We start from the raw sequence: 15442 nt of genomic DNA on the forward strand, positions 1-15442 counted from the left end.
TGATATGCTTACATAATATTGAAATATTTGAAATGGATGTACGATGACCGATCGATTGAAAATAGCCAAGATCATTGTTTTTTTGATACTCATATGTAATAATATCACTTATATGCAGTTAGTTCGTTGGTTTGTGACTGAAAAGAAATAACATTTGTAAGAATTGTTCGAGTAAAGTACGGAAACTCGTGGCAAACATACATACAAAATAAGTATCGAATACTAGGTTTATATCATTTGGTCCAGAATGCTGTAGAGAATTGACATTTCTGTAGAAACAAAACCAAAAAACCAGAACTTTTTTTTATAAGAAAATATTTATATGTAAGTAGATAAGTACATGAGAATATCGATATGTCACGTAAACGTCTTTTGACATATCACGATCGCGAAATAAGGTTACGTTATCTATGCACGCGGTGTGCGTTCTCATAGATACGAGTAGATACATACGACTCCCTACTCACACATTTCTAAATACACGTAATTTGCGACTTCTCGATTGATACGTTTCGATAATCGATAACGGGTAGAAATTAAATATGACATTTAAAGTGAAAGCATTATCAGATGAGATATACATGTGAGATGTACATATTACACATGTAGAATGGATATGGCATCTTATGGATCTCAGTGTCATGTTCTGAAATACCGATCGTCCAAAAAATCAAAGATTTTGTTATGCCATCTATGAACCAGAGTTGTGAGGTTAAGAATCGCGCGCGCGTGTATATGTGTCACATGATATGCATGATGGAATCGTATCTTTCAACTTCTCCAGCTTCGTTTTCAAAAAAATTGAATAGTCATAGTAAATACAGAAACATTTACATACTATGTATAAAGCAGTAAATAGTGAAAAACAATGTATTAAAATATATAACTTGTATAATTCATATAAAATATATAAATTCGTTGCTAAAAGAAAGAGAGGGAGAGAGTATCAACGTAGGTATACGTTGATTTATATAATATATAAATTGTATGTAAGGTGGTGTTATGTATGAGGCTGCACACATGTGGGGCTTATCTATACGTACATACACTTACTTGCGAGCGTGAGTTTATACGAGTTACGTTAAATGAACATAAACACGACGACACGCTATTGACAATGAGTGGAACATGAGCGAGTAAACTATGAGGTATACGTGTGTATGCAATGGAAAGATGTGGGTTATTTCGTTATCTGTCACACTTGGTATCAGTGGAGCAAGCAATGTAAACAGGTAAAGAGCCGTCGCAATATCCGTAAAATTGTTGCGTTTGCAGTTGGGACTGTGATTGCGGTTGAGTTTGAGTAGGAGTTAAAAGGGTATGCATGAGATGCATCGGTGGTTGAACCAAAGGCATTATTTGGTGAGGTATAGTTGGAATGGAAGAAGCCATCGTATTCCCACGATCTAACGTGGATTCGTTGTAAGAGCCGAGATAAAGTTCATGATTGATCTTGCCGGAGTAAGCGCTGGCAGGCCTGACCATCGAGGCGTCAGGAATACTGCTGGTCGCGGCCGCTACGGCTAAACGCGTTTGATCGATTCGGTCAGAAGACCACCTAAATCGGCACACACAAATCACGACTACGATCAGAGCTATGAACGCTACGACGCCACCAACGATACCAATGATAAGTGTATCGTCCGTACCGGCGGAGGAACCGGCTGACGAAGAAGTTGCATGATCGCCATTGTAATGCTTATTTCGATCAGTGTTTTGAACCGGTGGTGCTACGGTCCAAATAATCTCAGGTTCCGAAAACGTCGATCTGACGGTAGGATTGGAATAAGAAGAGGAGGAGGAAGAGGAAAAAGAATCAGAGGAGGATGAAGAAGCGAGAACGTGGATGGTGGCGGTGGTATCGTTGATGAATTCATCGACAGAGGCGCCGGAGGTCAAGTCGCAAGACAATCGATGTTCCGCGAGATTGATTAAGATCGATCCAGCTAAGTTGATCGGAGTGGAACAGAGAACGAGATTTGAAGGATCGTCATCGCCGATCGTTTTAAGCCATTTCCAGAGTTGTCTCGCGTCGCAATTGCAATCGATCGGATTATAGCGGAGTCCCTTGATCTTGACGGAACCGATTCGTTCATCAAGCGCCGAAAGGAATTGGCTGGATAGAGTGGTGAATTTGCTGCCGGAGATGTCCAATTCCAATTCGGTGGAGCGGGGTACCGGAAAGAAGAGAGCTGCCGGTATCGAGTCGACGGAAGTATTTTTCAGGCCGAATATCAGCTTGGGTCCTCGAACGCCGACTAACGAGCTAGATAGAATGCTTCTGAGCCTGACTCCTCGTAGGATCACCTCCTTAAGTCGAGGGTGCGAACGTATCGATAATTGTTCGTTGCTTACCGAGGAATCCTTGATCTCGATATCGAGCGTTTCCAAATTGTTCATTCGTTTGAGTACTCCCTGGACGTCGAAATAGCCCAATTTAGGGTAATCGTAGGCGGCCAGAGAGCGAAGCTTTCCGAGCGATTTGAAAGCGGTTCGCTCGATTCTCGTACAATTCGGCAGATTTGTCATCGTCAGGAAACGCAAGCCGGCCAAGCCATCGAAATCGGTCTCGTTGATCGTTTTCACATGGTTGTCGGATATGTCTAATCTCCGGAGCGCAGGCAAGGCTTGGAATGCTTTGTTCAAACTAGATAAATCGGAGAATTTGTTCCCCGAGAGGTTTAACGTTTCGAGCATGGTAGCGCGTTCGAGAGTCGTTACCCGGAGGTCGGATAGCCCGTTCCTAGAAAGATCGAGCCGCTTAAGGAACGGCGTCTCGAGCCTGACCATCAGACGTTCGATCCCGGTATTCGCCAGGTTCAAGAATCGGAGAATCTTGGCCTCTCCCAATATTCCTTTGACGGCGTTCTCGCTCAACGGATTATCCGATAAATCTAGTTCCTTCACGTTGCTGGCGACCTCTTGACTAAATAGTTCAACCATTCTGTTTCGAGCTAGGTTTAACCTAAAAAGGAACCCAATTTGTCGCTGTAGCGATCTAATCGGGATCTCGGTTAGCCGATTCCCGGACAAATCGATACTTTCGACGGAACGGACTCTGCTTGGATCAAAGATCGTTTCCGGAAGAGAAGTTAAACGATTGTCCCGAAGATTCAAATGCTCCAAACGAAGAAGACCCTCCATCGTCCTCTCGCTTAACGTCTCGATATCGTTGCCCGAAAGATCGATTAGCTGCAACTGCGTAGAATTATGAAAAGCTAGTTCGTTGACGGACTCGATCCGATTCGCGGCAAGATTTAGCGACCGAAGACGAACAAGCTGAGAAAAGGCGAACTCGTCGACGGACTTCAACTCATTTCCCGACAAATTCAGCCATTCGAGAAATTGCAGAGGTTTCAGGTAGTCCGTGGGAAAGTAGAGAAATCGATTATCCGAGAGACGAAGCTCTCGTAATCTCGGATGTATCGCGAAGGCGGTCGGTGATAATTGATCTATTTGATTCGAAGACAAATCGAGGCTCTCCAAGCCTGTTCCGGTGTCAAAGTGTTCTCCGGTAAACGAACTCAACCTGTTACCTCGTAAATTCAGTTCGTATAGATTGGTCAATCCCACGAAAGCCTCGTTCTCGATATGCTCGATGCGATTCTCAGACAAGTCGATTCTCGAAAGATTAACCAATCGGTTGAACGTACCTGACTCGATTCTTTCCAATCGATTACCGGCGATCGATAACCTCTCGAGTGATTCGAGGTTGCGAAACAGTACCGACGGCAGGATGCTTAGATCGGTACGCGAAACGTCGAGATCGAGCACGGAGAAGGGAAACACCGGAGGGAAACCACCGTAAAGCGGGTTCGAGCTCAGATTTAAATATCGAATTCTTTTCAAATGATCGAACGTTTCCGGAGAGATTCGCGTTAGCCGATTCCCCGATAAATTAAGAGAGATCAACCGTCTTAAAGGAAGCTCGCCGATCGAGGTCAGTCTATTGGAGGATACATCCAACTCGAGCAGCGTTTCTTCCAATCCAACGAACGTGTCGCGTGTGATCCTTGACAGCATATTGCCGGATAATTCGATACTGATCAACCTTTCAAAGTCCTGGAACAGACCAGCGGGTATTTCTCGAACTAAATTTCGAGTGAGCGCCAGTGTTACGAGATTCGAGGCTGTTGCTTGGATCAACTCGGTCGGCAGAGCAGCGACTCGATTGAATTCCATATGAAGATGAGCTAAAGATGGTAACCTAGTCAGAGCCAGGGCTGGTACTAGTAAGATGTTGTTGTCTTGCAACGAGAGCCATTTTAATTTGTTTAAACCATTGAACGATGATTCGTCAATCTGCAACAGATTCGATTTTATTTCAATTTAGATAAGAACGCGATCAACCTTTTCTCTCTTTCTACCTCAACACCTCGTCTCTTTCTGTCTCTTTCTCTCTCTTTTTTACTCTTGATACGTACCGTGCGTAATGCGTTCAGGCTTAAGTCGAGCCTAGTTAACTCGGACAACTTGGAAAACGTACCGAAATCTAGCCGACCGATGTTATTTCGGCTAAGATCCAATACTTGCAGCTCTCCCAAAGATGATAAATGTCGATGATCAATCTCCTAAAAATGAAAACCGTTCTCTTTCGTCTTTTCTCCTTCGAAAAAAAAAAGAACAAAAAAAGCGTGGTGCGGATCGTAGTTACTTACATCGATTAAATTGTTCGACATATTGAGAAACTTCAAGTCCGTTAAATGTCTCAGTGCATCGCTTGGAAATTCTCGCAGAAAATTTGTTGACAAATCCAACTGCAATAAATTGTAAGCCCCTAAAAACAGTCATGATTCTATAGTTTTATTCCTTCATTCGATCGTTCTCATGAACGAATTACGAACTTATAGTGCTTCGTTAGAACAACGTGTAACCAAACAAATATCCAAGTACCTTTAAAAACATCGCTGTTAAAACGGTTAAGATCGTTGCGAGATAGGTTTAGTAAAAGTAATCGTTCGAGCCCTGACAATGCATCGTCTTCCATATGGGACAATTCGTTTTCACTGAGATCTAATCGCAATAGCGAGTCACCTAATATCGAGAAAGCGGCTCGTGGAAGGGATTCTGAAAAGAAAAACCAAAGAAAGAGGAATCATTGCCGTTATCGGTATTATTCGTCGAATAAGCAAATAGACGAGTTACTCTACTTTCGTTCTTTTTCTCGTCCTTCTTTGCGTACCGATATTATTGTCAGATAGCGAAAGCACTCTGATCGATCCAAGTCCCTTCAAAGACATCGTCGGTACCGTTGTCAAATTGTTACCGTCCAAGTAAAGCTGTTCGAGGCTTTCGCATCCTTTAAAGATTCCTTCTTCTAAACTTCGAAGTCCGTTCCTGCTCAGATCGAGTAGTTTCAGTTGTTTCATACCGTGAAACTCATTGCTCGAGAATATCGGATTTAGGTTATCGCCTAATAGATTATCGGCAAGCTTTAGTTCCTCCAATCGGGTTTGTACACGGAGCAAGCGATCCATCAATCTGTGAATCGAATTGCCCGACAGATCTAATTTTTTCAGATTCAAGTCAGAATTGAGCAAGTCCTCCGGTAGAGCGTTATATCCGCTATTTCTCTGACTAATGGAAACAATCGGTTCCCCTTTTAGACTATCCATCGTGTTTCGCGTAAACACCACTCGATCGCAGTTCATCTCGATCGATCGACTGTATTCCGTCGAGATGGTACATTTGCACGGGACGTGTAATTCCCGTTTTAACTCGACGCACGGTATCCATTCTGCTTCTCTAGTCGGAACAACGTTCCAAAGTGAACAAATAAGTATCGGTAAATACCACCTAGAAACGATCGGTCATATTATTTACTTAATCTTACTCTTTCGTCTTTCTGTTCTGTTAGCATTCCTAGTTTCTTTAATTCACTGACAGGAAAAAAGAAGAAGAAAATGGAATGTAACGAAATACGAGGACGGGCGAGAGAGAATGTAAAAGACGAGACGGTAGCAGAGGCAACAGCAGCTTCGCTCGAACGCGGTATGCCTATGTATAACGGTGATTTTATTCTCCGCTCTCGGCCAAACTCGAATTGTTCGTTCACATTGTTACTTTGCTAGAAATACGTAAAGTTCGCTATGAAACTCGCATGAAAAACTATGAAAACCAATCTCCACTTTCATATATTTCATCTTCGATTTGGGTTCGGCTTCGGTTTCGAATTCGGATTCGGATCAACAAAATAGCAACACGCGTAATATGAATCAAAGTTACCACGTCGACCGCATCGCGCGCGATTACGCGCAGAGAAGAACAGGTTTAAAGATGAAACGAATGGAGAAGGCGCGCGCGACCTCGAAGGAATTTTATGCGTCAGATTCTCTGTTGTAACTATGTGATCCGACTAGATTGGTACGCGACATAGTTCTTTGTTCTGACTAAATTAATATGTTCGTTTCCACTCGAGAACCCATTTGATTTTCTTTCTCCAATACATCATTTTCCGTATCGCGAGACAATATACACCGCTCTACCGATCTCGTCTCTGTAGATTTATCGCAAATCTTTAATATATCGATTAACGTATCGCGGTAAAATTATAAAATCGTTGAAAAGAGAATAGCGCGTGGAAAAGTGAAAAAGGCAATAACTTACGTTCTTCTCATATTCGCTGTTTCACACCGCATCTACTGTAGCTTATTCCAATGGGACATCACCAGTCGATCAAACTGAACGTCGATCGGTGTAATCGAAACACTCGATCGAACCACTAACAATCTCGCTTCATCGCTTAACCATTTAACCACGGCCGCCTAATTGGCCGGGTTTCTTCTAGACACTTTCAACTCAGTTTGTTAAGTTAACTCTTGTTTGTTTGTCCGAAACACAAGAATCCTTCGTCTGTTCTGGCAACAAGTTTCTCGTGATTCGAGCTTTCTCGATAGGACGATCCGATCCGATGTGATCCGATCTGACCCGACTCGACTTGTCTTGACTTTACTTGCCTCGAATTTTCTTGGTCCTAACGAAGAGGCGAATAAAAGAAGCGGTAGATTCGACCGCTTCGAACTCTCATTTGAAAACCGAACTTTCAAAGGAAATTATCAGAAGACTAGAATTGCACGGCACGTTAACTGTAATGATGAAAAATTGCGATCGAGGCAAAAGAAGAAGGGGAAGACGGGAGAGTAACACGCGCCTTTTGCTGTCCTTCTCGACGGTAAATTCGCAGACAGGAACGTAACGGGGTTACCTACGCTCGAGATACCAGCTCAACGTACGACGCGACCGATTCTCCCAGGTAGGGGAAACGGTAAAGAGTCGAATGAACGGTATACGACATACGATACACGCCTCTGTACATAAATGTATATATATACATATACAGCACGGACAGTTTGGGAAAAGAACATGAGATGTAATCGAATGGATATAGGAATGTTTTATCGGACAACCTTTCACTGCCACTACATTCGTTCGGTATTTCCGATTTTGCCACCTAAATTGTTTCGATACATTACTACTTACATGCTTTTCTCTACCTCATTTTCTTTTTTTTCAGTATAGCACTTATGGTACATGCCTTTCGTTATTTCATTTTCTTTCTTTCAACCGAACAATTGGTACATTTCTCAAATAGAATTACGAGTTTACTGTGTTATTATCTCGACCATTATTGACCCTTATCACTGCTCTTCGAATAACTTTGATTCTATTTTCCCAAATAACCGCTGGATCTATGTATTTCTATTGCCAAAAATAATAATTATTTCTAAAATTTGTATGAAAAATTCATTGATAAAACGATGATGTTATTTAGATGAGAAACGATGATCACTAGGTCTTCAAGAAATTTTTCGAAAAATTCAATGATGCAGAAATATTCGTTTTTAAGTGGTCAGCTCACAAATAACCATTACGAGCAATCAACATTTTTTTCGTTACCAATAATCATGATCGATGACAGAATTTTGTTTCGTTACCGATAATTAATGAGAGAATTTTTTCGGTTACTTTCGACCGTCGTCCATGTTTATCGACATTATCGATAATCAGTTCCTAGAGAGAAGAATAACTTTATACTTATAAGAAATAACTTTTAATTAATAAGAAATAGCTTTCTTAATAATAAAAATAAGGTTAATATCTAAGTGTCAGACCATTCCTTAATTAGTTACCTGAACATAACAATTACAGGCATTTTGAAGGAAAATTACATAGGAAAAGGTACACAAAACGATGGTCTTGAAAAAAGTGTTGCACATTTAGATCCCTTCTTTTTTATTACAAGTTCAGACCACTTAACACAGAAAAAATATTAAAATAAAATAAACATATCTATATAAGGTGTATGTGACAATATAGTTTTTCCTATATATGTGTATCTCTTGCGCATCGCGCACCACTTTACGTCAATCTACGTTCAATCTAGTTTATTAAAAACTTATAATTACGTTAGTTGCAGTTTATTTTATCTAAATATTTCTTTTAATTATTATGCTATAAAAAATATTTTGTACGCAATATGAAAATAGCTAACATGGTATAAATAATATTTTTGACTCAATTATTTTTTTCGTAATTTTTTCTCTTATAAATATTATACATATTTTCACTTGTACATATTACAGTTATCATATAAAGTTATGAAATTTAATAATATGTACATAAAAATGAAAACTATAAGCACCTCTAATTGCATCTAATACGAGACACCTTCGTTATAAATTTTTCTCGAAATTACAATCATGATCGTATACTTAAGCGCTTTTGTTTACTCTCTACTTATCTCTTTTTTCAAATGTGTAGCAACCTAGTGATAGCTTCTGTTGTTCATCACGGAACAGCGTATTGGTCGCCAAACGCACATGTGCGTTAGGAATTTTGTGTTAGCGCCATGCGGCTAATAAGAGAACTAATATACATCAAAATGATGACATATCCCACAACTTCCACCAAAAATTGAACGAGTGTTATTGTCAGACTTGTGTATTATTGTTATTATGTATATGACCGTGGACGCAGCTGTAATTTTACATATTTGTTTTTACGTTATTCTTTACTATTAGGACAAAATCCATGAATTAAAGCATTTGATTAGAATAAGGATCGAGTTTTGGTCGTTTATAAAAATGTTAGCAATGTTAACCGCCGATTGGTTTCCTTTGGGTCGAGACATCTATTTTAGGTAATATAACAGTATAAAGTTATGGTATCGAAATGGTACTGTGTAAACAAGAAACAGAGGAAGAAAGATAACAACTCCATTATTCATGAAAATTATTTATTTTTTAGAAAATTTGAATTGTATCCGTTATCTTTCCAAGACGAAGTATCAAGTAATAATGTGTTAGTGGCAGCTCCTTATGGAGGTTCTATCGCAGTCACCAGAAATTCTAAGAAATTGGTGAAAGTTCAAGGAGCGAATAAGCCTACGATATATTTATACACATCTTCTGGAAAACTAACAGCCAAGTTGCAAGTAAAAGTTTCAAAAGCTATTTTCTATTTTAAATTTATCTTTTTTACTATATCATGATTATGATTGTCATTTCTTTTAGTGGAGTGGTGGGCAACTAATTCTTTTGGGCTGGTCTCAACAAGAAGAATTACTATGTGTAGAAGACGATGGCATGGTTCATATATATGATATGTTTGGAACATATCAACATGCTTTTAGTATGGGAAACGTATGATATTTATACCTAGATTTATACTTATAATTTGTAGCTAATTAAAATATGCGGAGATTGTTTCTCTAAAATATTCTGATTGTGTTGATATTTTTTTGTGCCAGGAAGTAAAAGATACTAAGGTTGTAGAAGCAAAATTTTTTGTCAGTTACAGTGGAACTGGTATTGCAGTTCTGACATCTACTAATCGTATATTTCTAGTGAATAATATAGTTGAACCAAAAGTTAGACAAATATCTGAAATTCCTAGTAAGTAGATAAAACATATTTTCTTACACTACTGATTAATCCAATAAACTGGTCTGTAATATTAATGTTTCTTTACCCTTCAGGATATGGCGGGCAAATTGAATGCTGGTGTTTAGTTCATTGCGATAGAGAAACACGTGTGATATTATCGAACAGAGATGGGATATTTGTGATACATCAGTCTCATCAAACTGCAACTCATATACCATTTGTATAATATAAAAACTTTGAATGTTGAGAGACAAAGAGAAATGCGTTTTTAATGTTTCAAACAATTTTATATTTCTAGGACAACCTTTTTACCAGACACAATAAAGTGTTCACTATAGTCGCCATGGCAGTGTCTGGAAACAATCGTCATATCGCTCTTTATACGGATACTGGGCATTTGTACATGGGTACTATAGATTTCAATGAAAAATATTGTGAACATTATACAAATATGAAAGAGCCTTTAGAAAACATAGCATGGTTAATATGTTTACATTATTTTTTATATAATATCATGATAAAACGACTCAATGATATTTATACAAGAATTTACAGGTGTGGAACAGAAGCTGTAATATGTAGTTGGAATAGTACCGTAATGGTAATCGGACGAACAGCCGAAACCATAATATATACGTACGATGGACCGGTACATCTTATTACAGAGATTGATGGTGTACGTGTATTATCTGGTTCTTCTCATGAAATGATACAAAAAGTACCGAATGTCGTTCAAAAAATATTTCGAATTAATTCAACCGATCCTGCGTCTTATTTATTGGAAGCTTCTAAACAGTTTCAAAAAAGGAGTCACAAAGCTGATAGTTACATGGATTTAGTCAAAGATAAATTAGATCCTGCAATAAAAGCTTGCATCGATGGAGCTGGCCATGAATTTGATTTTGAAACACAAAAGCTTTTAATGAGGGTAAAATCTTTAACTGTTATTTGTTATTGTTCTTCTTCTTGTTCTCCTTCTTTCTATTCTTACTTCTACGATATAAATATGTACATATTTATGAATGTATATTCCTTGTATCAATACTTCTAGGCTGCTAAATTTGGGAAAGGATTTAGTAAAACAATTAATCCTGAGTATTACGTCAACATGTGTCGAACTTTAAGAGTTTTAAATGCAGTAAGGCACCCCGCAATTGGAATTCCACTAACATATACACAGTATCCTTTCATTTAATATCTTTCTTTTAATTTTATCGCCTTCAATGATGTAATACAATGCCTTAATGATGACAGATTCACTATTCTCACGAGTCAAGTGTTATTGGATAGACTCGTTGCAAGAAGACATTACTATCTAAGTATACAAATTGCACGGCATCTTCAGTTACCAGAGATCGATGGAGAAAGTCGAATATTAGCTCATTGGGCTTGCTATAAAGTAATATTTGTTGTTTAGTTTCACTTGCTCGATCGTCTACGATATCTATACGAATAAATTTTCTTGTAATAGGTAAAACAAACGCAATTAGATAAGGAACAAATAGCAGAAGAAATAGCTGATAAATTAGGCTACGCGCCTGGTGTTTCTTATAGCGAAATTGCAAGAAGAGCAGCCGACTGCGGCCGAAAACAACTAGCAATTAAAGTAGATCGTTATTATTAAACAACTAATTGTTAAGCAGTTCTTTGTTTCGTCTAATATATTATCATATGTTACACTCTTATATATTGTTTCTAGCTGATTGATTACGAACCACGTGCACATCAACAAGTGCCACTTTTATTAACGCTTGGTGAAGAAAGAGCCGCTTTACGTAAAGCCGTTGAAAGTGGAAATACAGATTTGGTTTATACCGTAATACTTCATCTCAGGGAGAACATGCCACTCGGTGATTTTCAGGTAACATTTTATTATCAATCGATCCAGTAGAGATAGAAATTCGATTCTTAATATATTTCTCATTGGGCTCATTCCCTACAGATGTCCATAATGCACTGTCCTTTAGCTATGGCTTTATACATCAAATACTGTCAAAATCATAATCGAGAAACACTTCGCGATATTTATAATCAGTATGATGATTTTCATTCTCAAGCGATATGGTTCATTACCGAGAGTTATCAGCGAAAGGTTTACAAAAATCAATATAATTATAATATTATATACTCGATCGTCTAGAAGCATCCACATATTTCATTACTTCACATCAGAATTTATGATACATTTTAGAATACGATGTCAAGAGAAGCATTATTACAATCTGCACAGGAGAATTTCAAGTTAGCTCGTAACGATACTAATGCAGCTTTGACAGAAGAACAAATAAAATTATTGCGCTATCAAAGGTCCATGGAAGATGTATTAAAGAAACCGATTGTAGGGAAACCACTTCAGGATACTGTAAAAGTATTACTATTGCGCAATGAATACAAATTAGCTGATAAATTAAGATCAGAGTATAAAATATCGGATCGAAGGTACAGTCTATATTTTTTAAAGATATTTTCTTTTATATTACTATCGATGTATGAAGAGTAAAAAATTTCTTTATCTTCTTTAGATATTGGTGGTTACGAATACAATGTTTGGCCGAGCAGGGCGTATGGAACGAATTGGAAAAATTCTCCAAAAGTAAAAAATCCCCTATTGGTTATGAGGTAACCAATATGTCAAAGTATTAAATAGAATTTACTTATTCATATCGATATATAATTTTTATTTAAAAATACTTTGTTACTAAATATATATTTTCCCACTTATTCTAGCCTTTTATAGACCAATGTTTAAAATATAATGAAGAAAGGGAAGCGAAAAAATATTTACCTAAAGTAAGGGACGAATTAAAAGTAAAATACTTAGTTAAATTAAAGTAGGTAAACTCACGTAAATTATTTATTTCACGATCTCGAACAATATAATGAAATAATATATTCTTATAGAATGATGAACGAGGCCGTTCAAACGGCGATAGAACAAAAAGATGTTAATGCGTTAACTTACTTACTAGGTCAGTGCGAAACTACAGATAGGCAATTAATTGATAAAATTAATATGTATATAACAAGTCTTAAAAATTGATATCCTATTACATTTAATTTAGTCCTGAATCGTACAGTAAGTACTGTTATCTATATTCTATAAAAAAGTAACTATCCAAATAGATTTACGTCAATCCATAAATGTATGGTTTTAGACGATTCGAAATTAAGCCCTCTGTAGAACATGTTGTAACGATAGTCATTTGAAATTGTTTTCGTTCACATTAGTGATTCACGCTGAACGAATACATATGTACATTGTTTAGCCTCAAAAAATTAAATAACTATGTGTATGGATGAGTGCATGCGTCACGTAAGACTATATTTATTTTAACATGTAAATAATATTATACAAAAAATAAAAGTTAATACTTTTTATTCATTTTTTAAAATTTCACTAAAATAACAACACTTACCAATTTAATAATGAACTGTTAATCATTAGTTATCAATAATAAAAGAAAATAGAATTGAGTAATATTTATTCAATATTGTTTACATTAAAATGCGTTTTATTAATTGAATATATATAGACAAGATATACATTAATTACATTGTTTGGTAGATTGTATAAAAGTTCTGTGTTTATCAATGAGAATACTGACAATCGATTGTTCGATTTCTTCACCTTTATTTAATTGCTCGTTAGTAAGAGAAATAACATCATTATTCTCTTGACTGACAATCGTAACTTCTTGTTTTCGAGTATGCAACATGTTTCCTATAACCAACTAGAAAAAAAATTGCAATATGTGTAAAAAAATAAATTTATTCACTTTTTACTATACTACTTATTTCATTGTTATTACTCACGTTGTGTTTGTACTTATTTAGTGCATTTCTTGCTTTTGAAATTAGAAGACTTTCATCAGTTTCTAATTTAAAAGATATTACAAAAGCCTCTGGAACCCACAAACTTACGAGAGGAGCTAATATTTTTGGCACTAACTGTAGAGATATTGTTGGCGGTCCACTAGAAGGAATTTTGTGAAAGGACTGGAAATTTAAAAATCATTTATATACATGTGTATGCGTGCATGAATATAGAAAATTAATAGAAAATTTTAAACTTGTGTACCAATTCATTAGATGGGATATAGAAATCTGAAACTGCAGCTGCAAGATACAAAATTGCTTTATTTTTAAGACAAGCTAATGCTTGACAGGCAGATCGAAGAAGCCAAAGATATTCAGAAAGCGTAGTGAAAGTGAGTTGCAATAATTTATCTTGATTCAAAGTTTCTTTATATTTGTGTAATACTTTTATCACGTTTTCTCTATATTGTGGTAAGACTGAAAACAACCATATTATGAGCATTTATATGCATTGTTATACAATTTTTTTTGACAATCTACAGGAAATATATATACCTGTGATCGTGCTTTCCCCACTTTGTTCATTGATCTCCAACATATCCAAAAATTTCTGACCCTTAAAATGTCTTGAAAAAGGTTCCAGAGAATTAACCCTGCAAATAGGTAAATTACATATAAATAAGTAATAAAGTATATAAGTGTATAATATGTTTTTAAGTATGTATTGGTATAAAATACCTATGCATAAAAATTACAGCATATCCATTTTCTAGGAAATATTCTGTAGATGCAGACCCCCTTGTCCCTGCGCTAAAATTGTCAACGAATCTTACCGTATTGTGTTCTAAAGGTATCGTTGTACCCCCGCTCTATAAAATTGATGCGTACTAATTTCAAATAACAATATCTATACAATATATAATGGTGGAAAAGCAAATACTCACTGTTACTAACACGACTTTATTATTTCTCTTCAATTGTCGTTCTACAAATGCTTTTAATAATATTTCATTCTGATTAAAGTCTTGAGGTGGTGGGTGTTTAGCATAAAAATCCTCCCAAGTTGTATCCATATTTTTATGTATAAACTTTTTACACAACTGTTAAATATTTTCTATTATCTAAATCAAATGAATAAATTTCAAACTATATCTTTAAAAAATTTTAAAATTTACATATAAATCATAAAATAAATGATAAATATAGAATATGTTAATAAAAGAAATATTTATTATTATTGGAAACAATTATATTTTAATTAAGTATTATAGAATGCATTTATGAAACGCATTAAGCCTTACCTATACTAATTGGTACAAGCGTATCACATTCTTCTTAGAACATAAGTAGTATTATGTGGAAACATTTTTTGCGCGCTCTTAAATAAGCCATGTCATTATCACGTGAAACACATGTATTCGCAAATTCAAATTTATTTCAGATACGAGAAATTTGTTCCCCAAATTCGGCAACTTCGCAGCTTAAATAATACTTTATGTGTATATATATACATATACATGTGTGTGTATGTGTGTGTATATACATATATATGAATTCAAAGAATATAATTATTCAAGCGGTTCGACGAATTTAGTTATTATTATTAACGAAGAAAAGAATGATAGCTAGCTCGGTATCGACGTAGCGCTCTCTTGCGATACGTTCAGTAATTTAACACAAACATGTATATAATCGATAAAAATGTTCTGTTACATTATCACAAGATATTTCAAACATATCTG

General features: G+C 36.2%; 3 protein-coding genes across 8 annotated transcripts; 1 reads left to right on the forward strand and 2 right to left on the reverse strand.

Annotated features, from left to right (window-relative positions):
* Positions 1-332: 332 nt before the first annotated feature.
* On the reverse strand, positions 333-8419 carry LOC100740139 (protein artichoke). Of its 2 annotated transcripts, XM_033320139.1 has the most exons (7): positions 8130-8419; positions 6607-8010; positions 5183-5796; positions 4894-5067; positions 4659-4777; positions 4425-4571; positions 333-4302 (listed from the first exon to the last, which is right to left on the reverse strand). In XM_033320139.1, the coding sequence occupies exons 2-7, from the start codon at positions 6636-6638 to the stop codon at positions 1189-1191; spliced, it is 4200 nt and encodes a 1399-aa protein (XP_033176030.1). In that variant the 5' UTR covers positions 6639-8010; positions 8130-8419; the 3' UTR covers positions 333-1188. The 2 variants fall into 2 exon arrangements, with proteins under 2 accessions (XP_033176030.1, XP_033176031.1); XM_033320140.1 differs by lacking the exon at positions 8130-8419 and having other exon boundaries at positions 6607-8094.
* Positions 8420-8676: 257 nt separating this feature from the next.
* LOC100740259 (vacuolar protein sorting-associated protein 16 homolog) lies at positions 8677-13262 on the forward strand. 5 transcript variants are annotated; one of them, XM_012384307.3, is made up of 17 exons: positions 8677-9139; positions 9247-9433; positions 9513-9641; positions 9749-9893; positions 9977-10104; positions 10183-10364; positions 10440-10812; positions 10936-11063; positions 11139-11283; positions 11356-11490; positions 11584-11745; positions 11827-11976; positions 12076-12323; positions 12407-12503; positions 12612-12715; positions 12786-12960; positions 13040-13262. In XM_012384307.3, exons 1-16 carry the CDS (start codon positions 9084-9086, stop codon positions 12922-12924), a joined length of 2508 nt encoding a protein of 835 aa, XP_012239730.1. In that variant the 5' UTR covers positions 8677-9083; the 3' UTR covers positions 12925-12960; positions 13040-13262. The 5 variants fall into 5 exon arrangements, with proteins under 5 accessions (XP_012239730.1, XP_024222615.1, XP_012239731.1 ...); XM_024366847.2 differs by having other exon boundaries at positions 12786-13262; XM_012384308.3 differs by lacking the exon at positions 8677-9139 and having other exon boundaries at positions 9258-9433; positions 9513-9609; positions 12786-13262.
* Positions 13263-13352: 90 nt separating this feature from the next.
* LOC100740383 (uncharacterized protein C4B3.18) lies at positions 13353-15391 on the reverse strand. The gene is made up of 7 exons (XM_003488619.4): positions 15002-15391; positions 14645-14821; positions 14439-14569; positions 14256-14353; positions 13963-14177; positions 13698-13880; positions 13353-13615 (listed from the first exon to the last, which is right to left on the reverse strand). Exons 2-7 carry the CDS (start codon positions 14771-14773, stop codon positions 13430-13432), a joined length of 942 nt encoding a protein of 313 aa, XP_003488667.1. The 5' UTR covers positions 14774-14821; positions 15002-15391; the 3' UTR covers positions 13353-13429.
* Positions 15392-15442: the final 51 nt, after the last annotated feature.

Source organism: Bombus impatiens, unplaced genomic scaffold (assembly GCF_000188095.3).
Source record: "Bombus impatiens unplaced genomic scaffold, BIMP_2.2 scf_0248, whole genome shotgun sequence".
Lineage (NCBI taxonomy): Eukaryota > Metazoa > Arthropoda > Insecta > Hymenoptera > Apidae > Bombus > Bombus impatiens.

Coding starts and splice junctions, on each gene's coding strand:
- LOC100740259 (XM_024366847.2), top strand. CDS start 9,084: ATGTTAGCAATGTTAACCGCCGATTGGTTTCCTTTGGGTCGAGACATC. Junction 9,434..9,512: donor AACTAACAGCCAAGTTGCAA/GTAAAAGTTTCA, acceptor CATTTCTTTTAG/TGGAGTGGTGGGCAACTAAT. Junction 10,813..10,935: donor CACAAAAGCTTTTAATGAGG/GTAAAATCTTTA, acceptor CAATACTTCTAG/GCTGCTAAATTTGGGAAAGG.
- LOC100740139 (XM_033320139.1), bottom strand. CDS start 6,638: ATGCGGTGTGAAACAGCGAATATGAGAAGAAC. Junction 4,572..4,658: donor TGTCGAACAATTTAATCGAT/GTAAGTAACTAC, acceptor TTTCATTTTTAG/GAGATTGATCATCGACATTT. Junction 4,303..4,424: donor GCCTGAACGCATTACGCACG/GTACGTATCAAG, acceptor AATCTGTTGCAG/ATTGACGAATCATCGTTCAA.
- LOC100740383 (XM_003488619.4), bottom strand. CDS start 14,773: ATGGATACAACTTGGGAGGATTTTTATGCTAAACACCCACCACCTCAA. Junction 14,178..14,255: donor TGGGGAAAGCACGATCACAG/GTATATATATTT, acceptor GGTTGTTTTCAG/TCTTACCACAATATAGAGAA. Junction 13,616..13,697: donor TAAATAAGTACAAACACAAC/GTGAGTAATAAC, acceptor TTTTTTTTCTAG/TTGGTTATAGGAAACATGTT.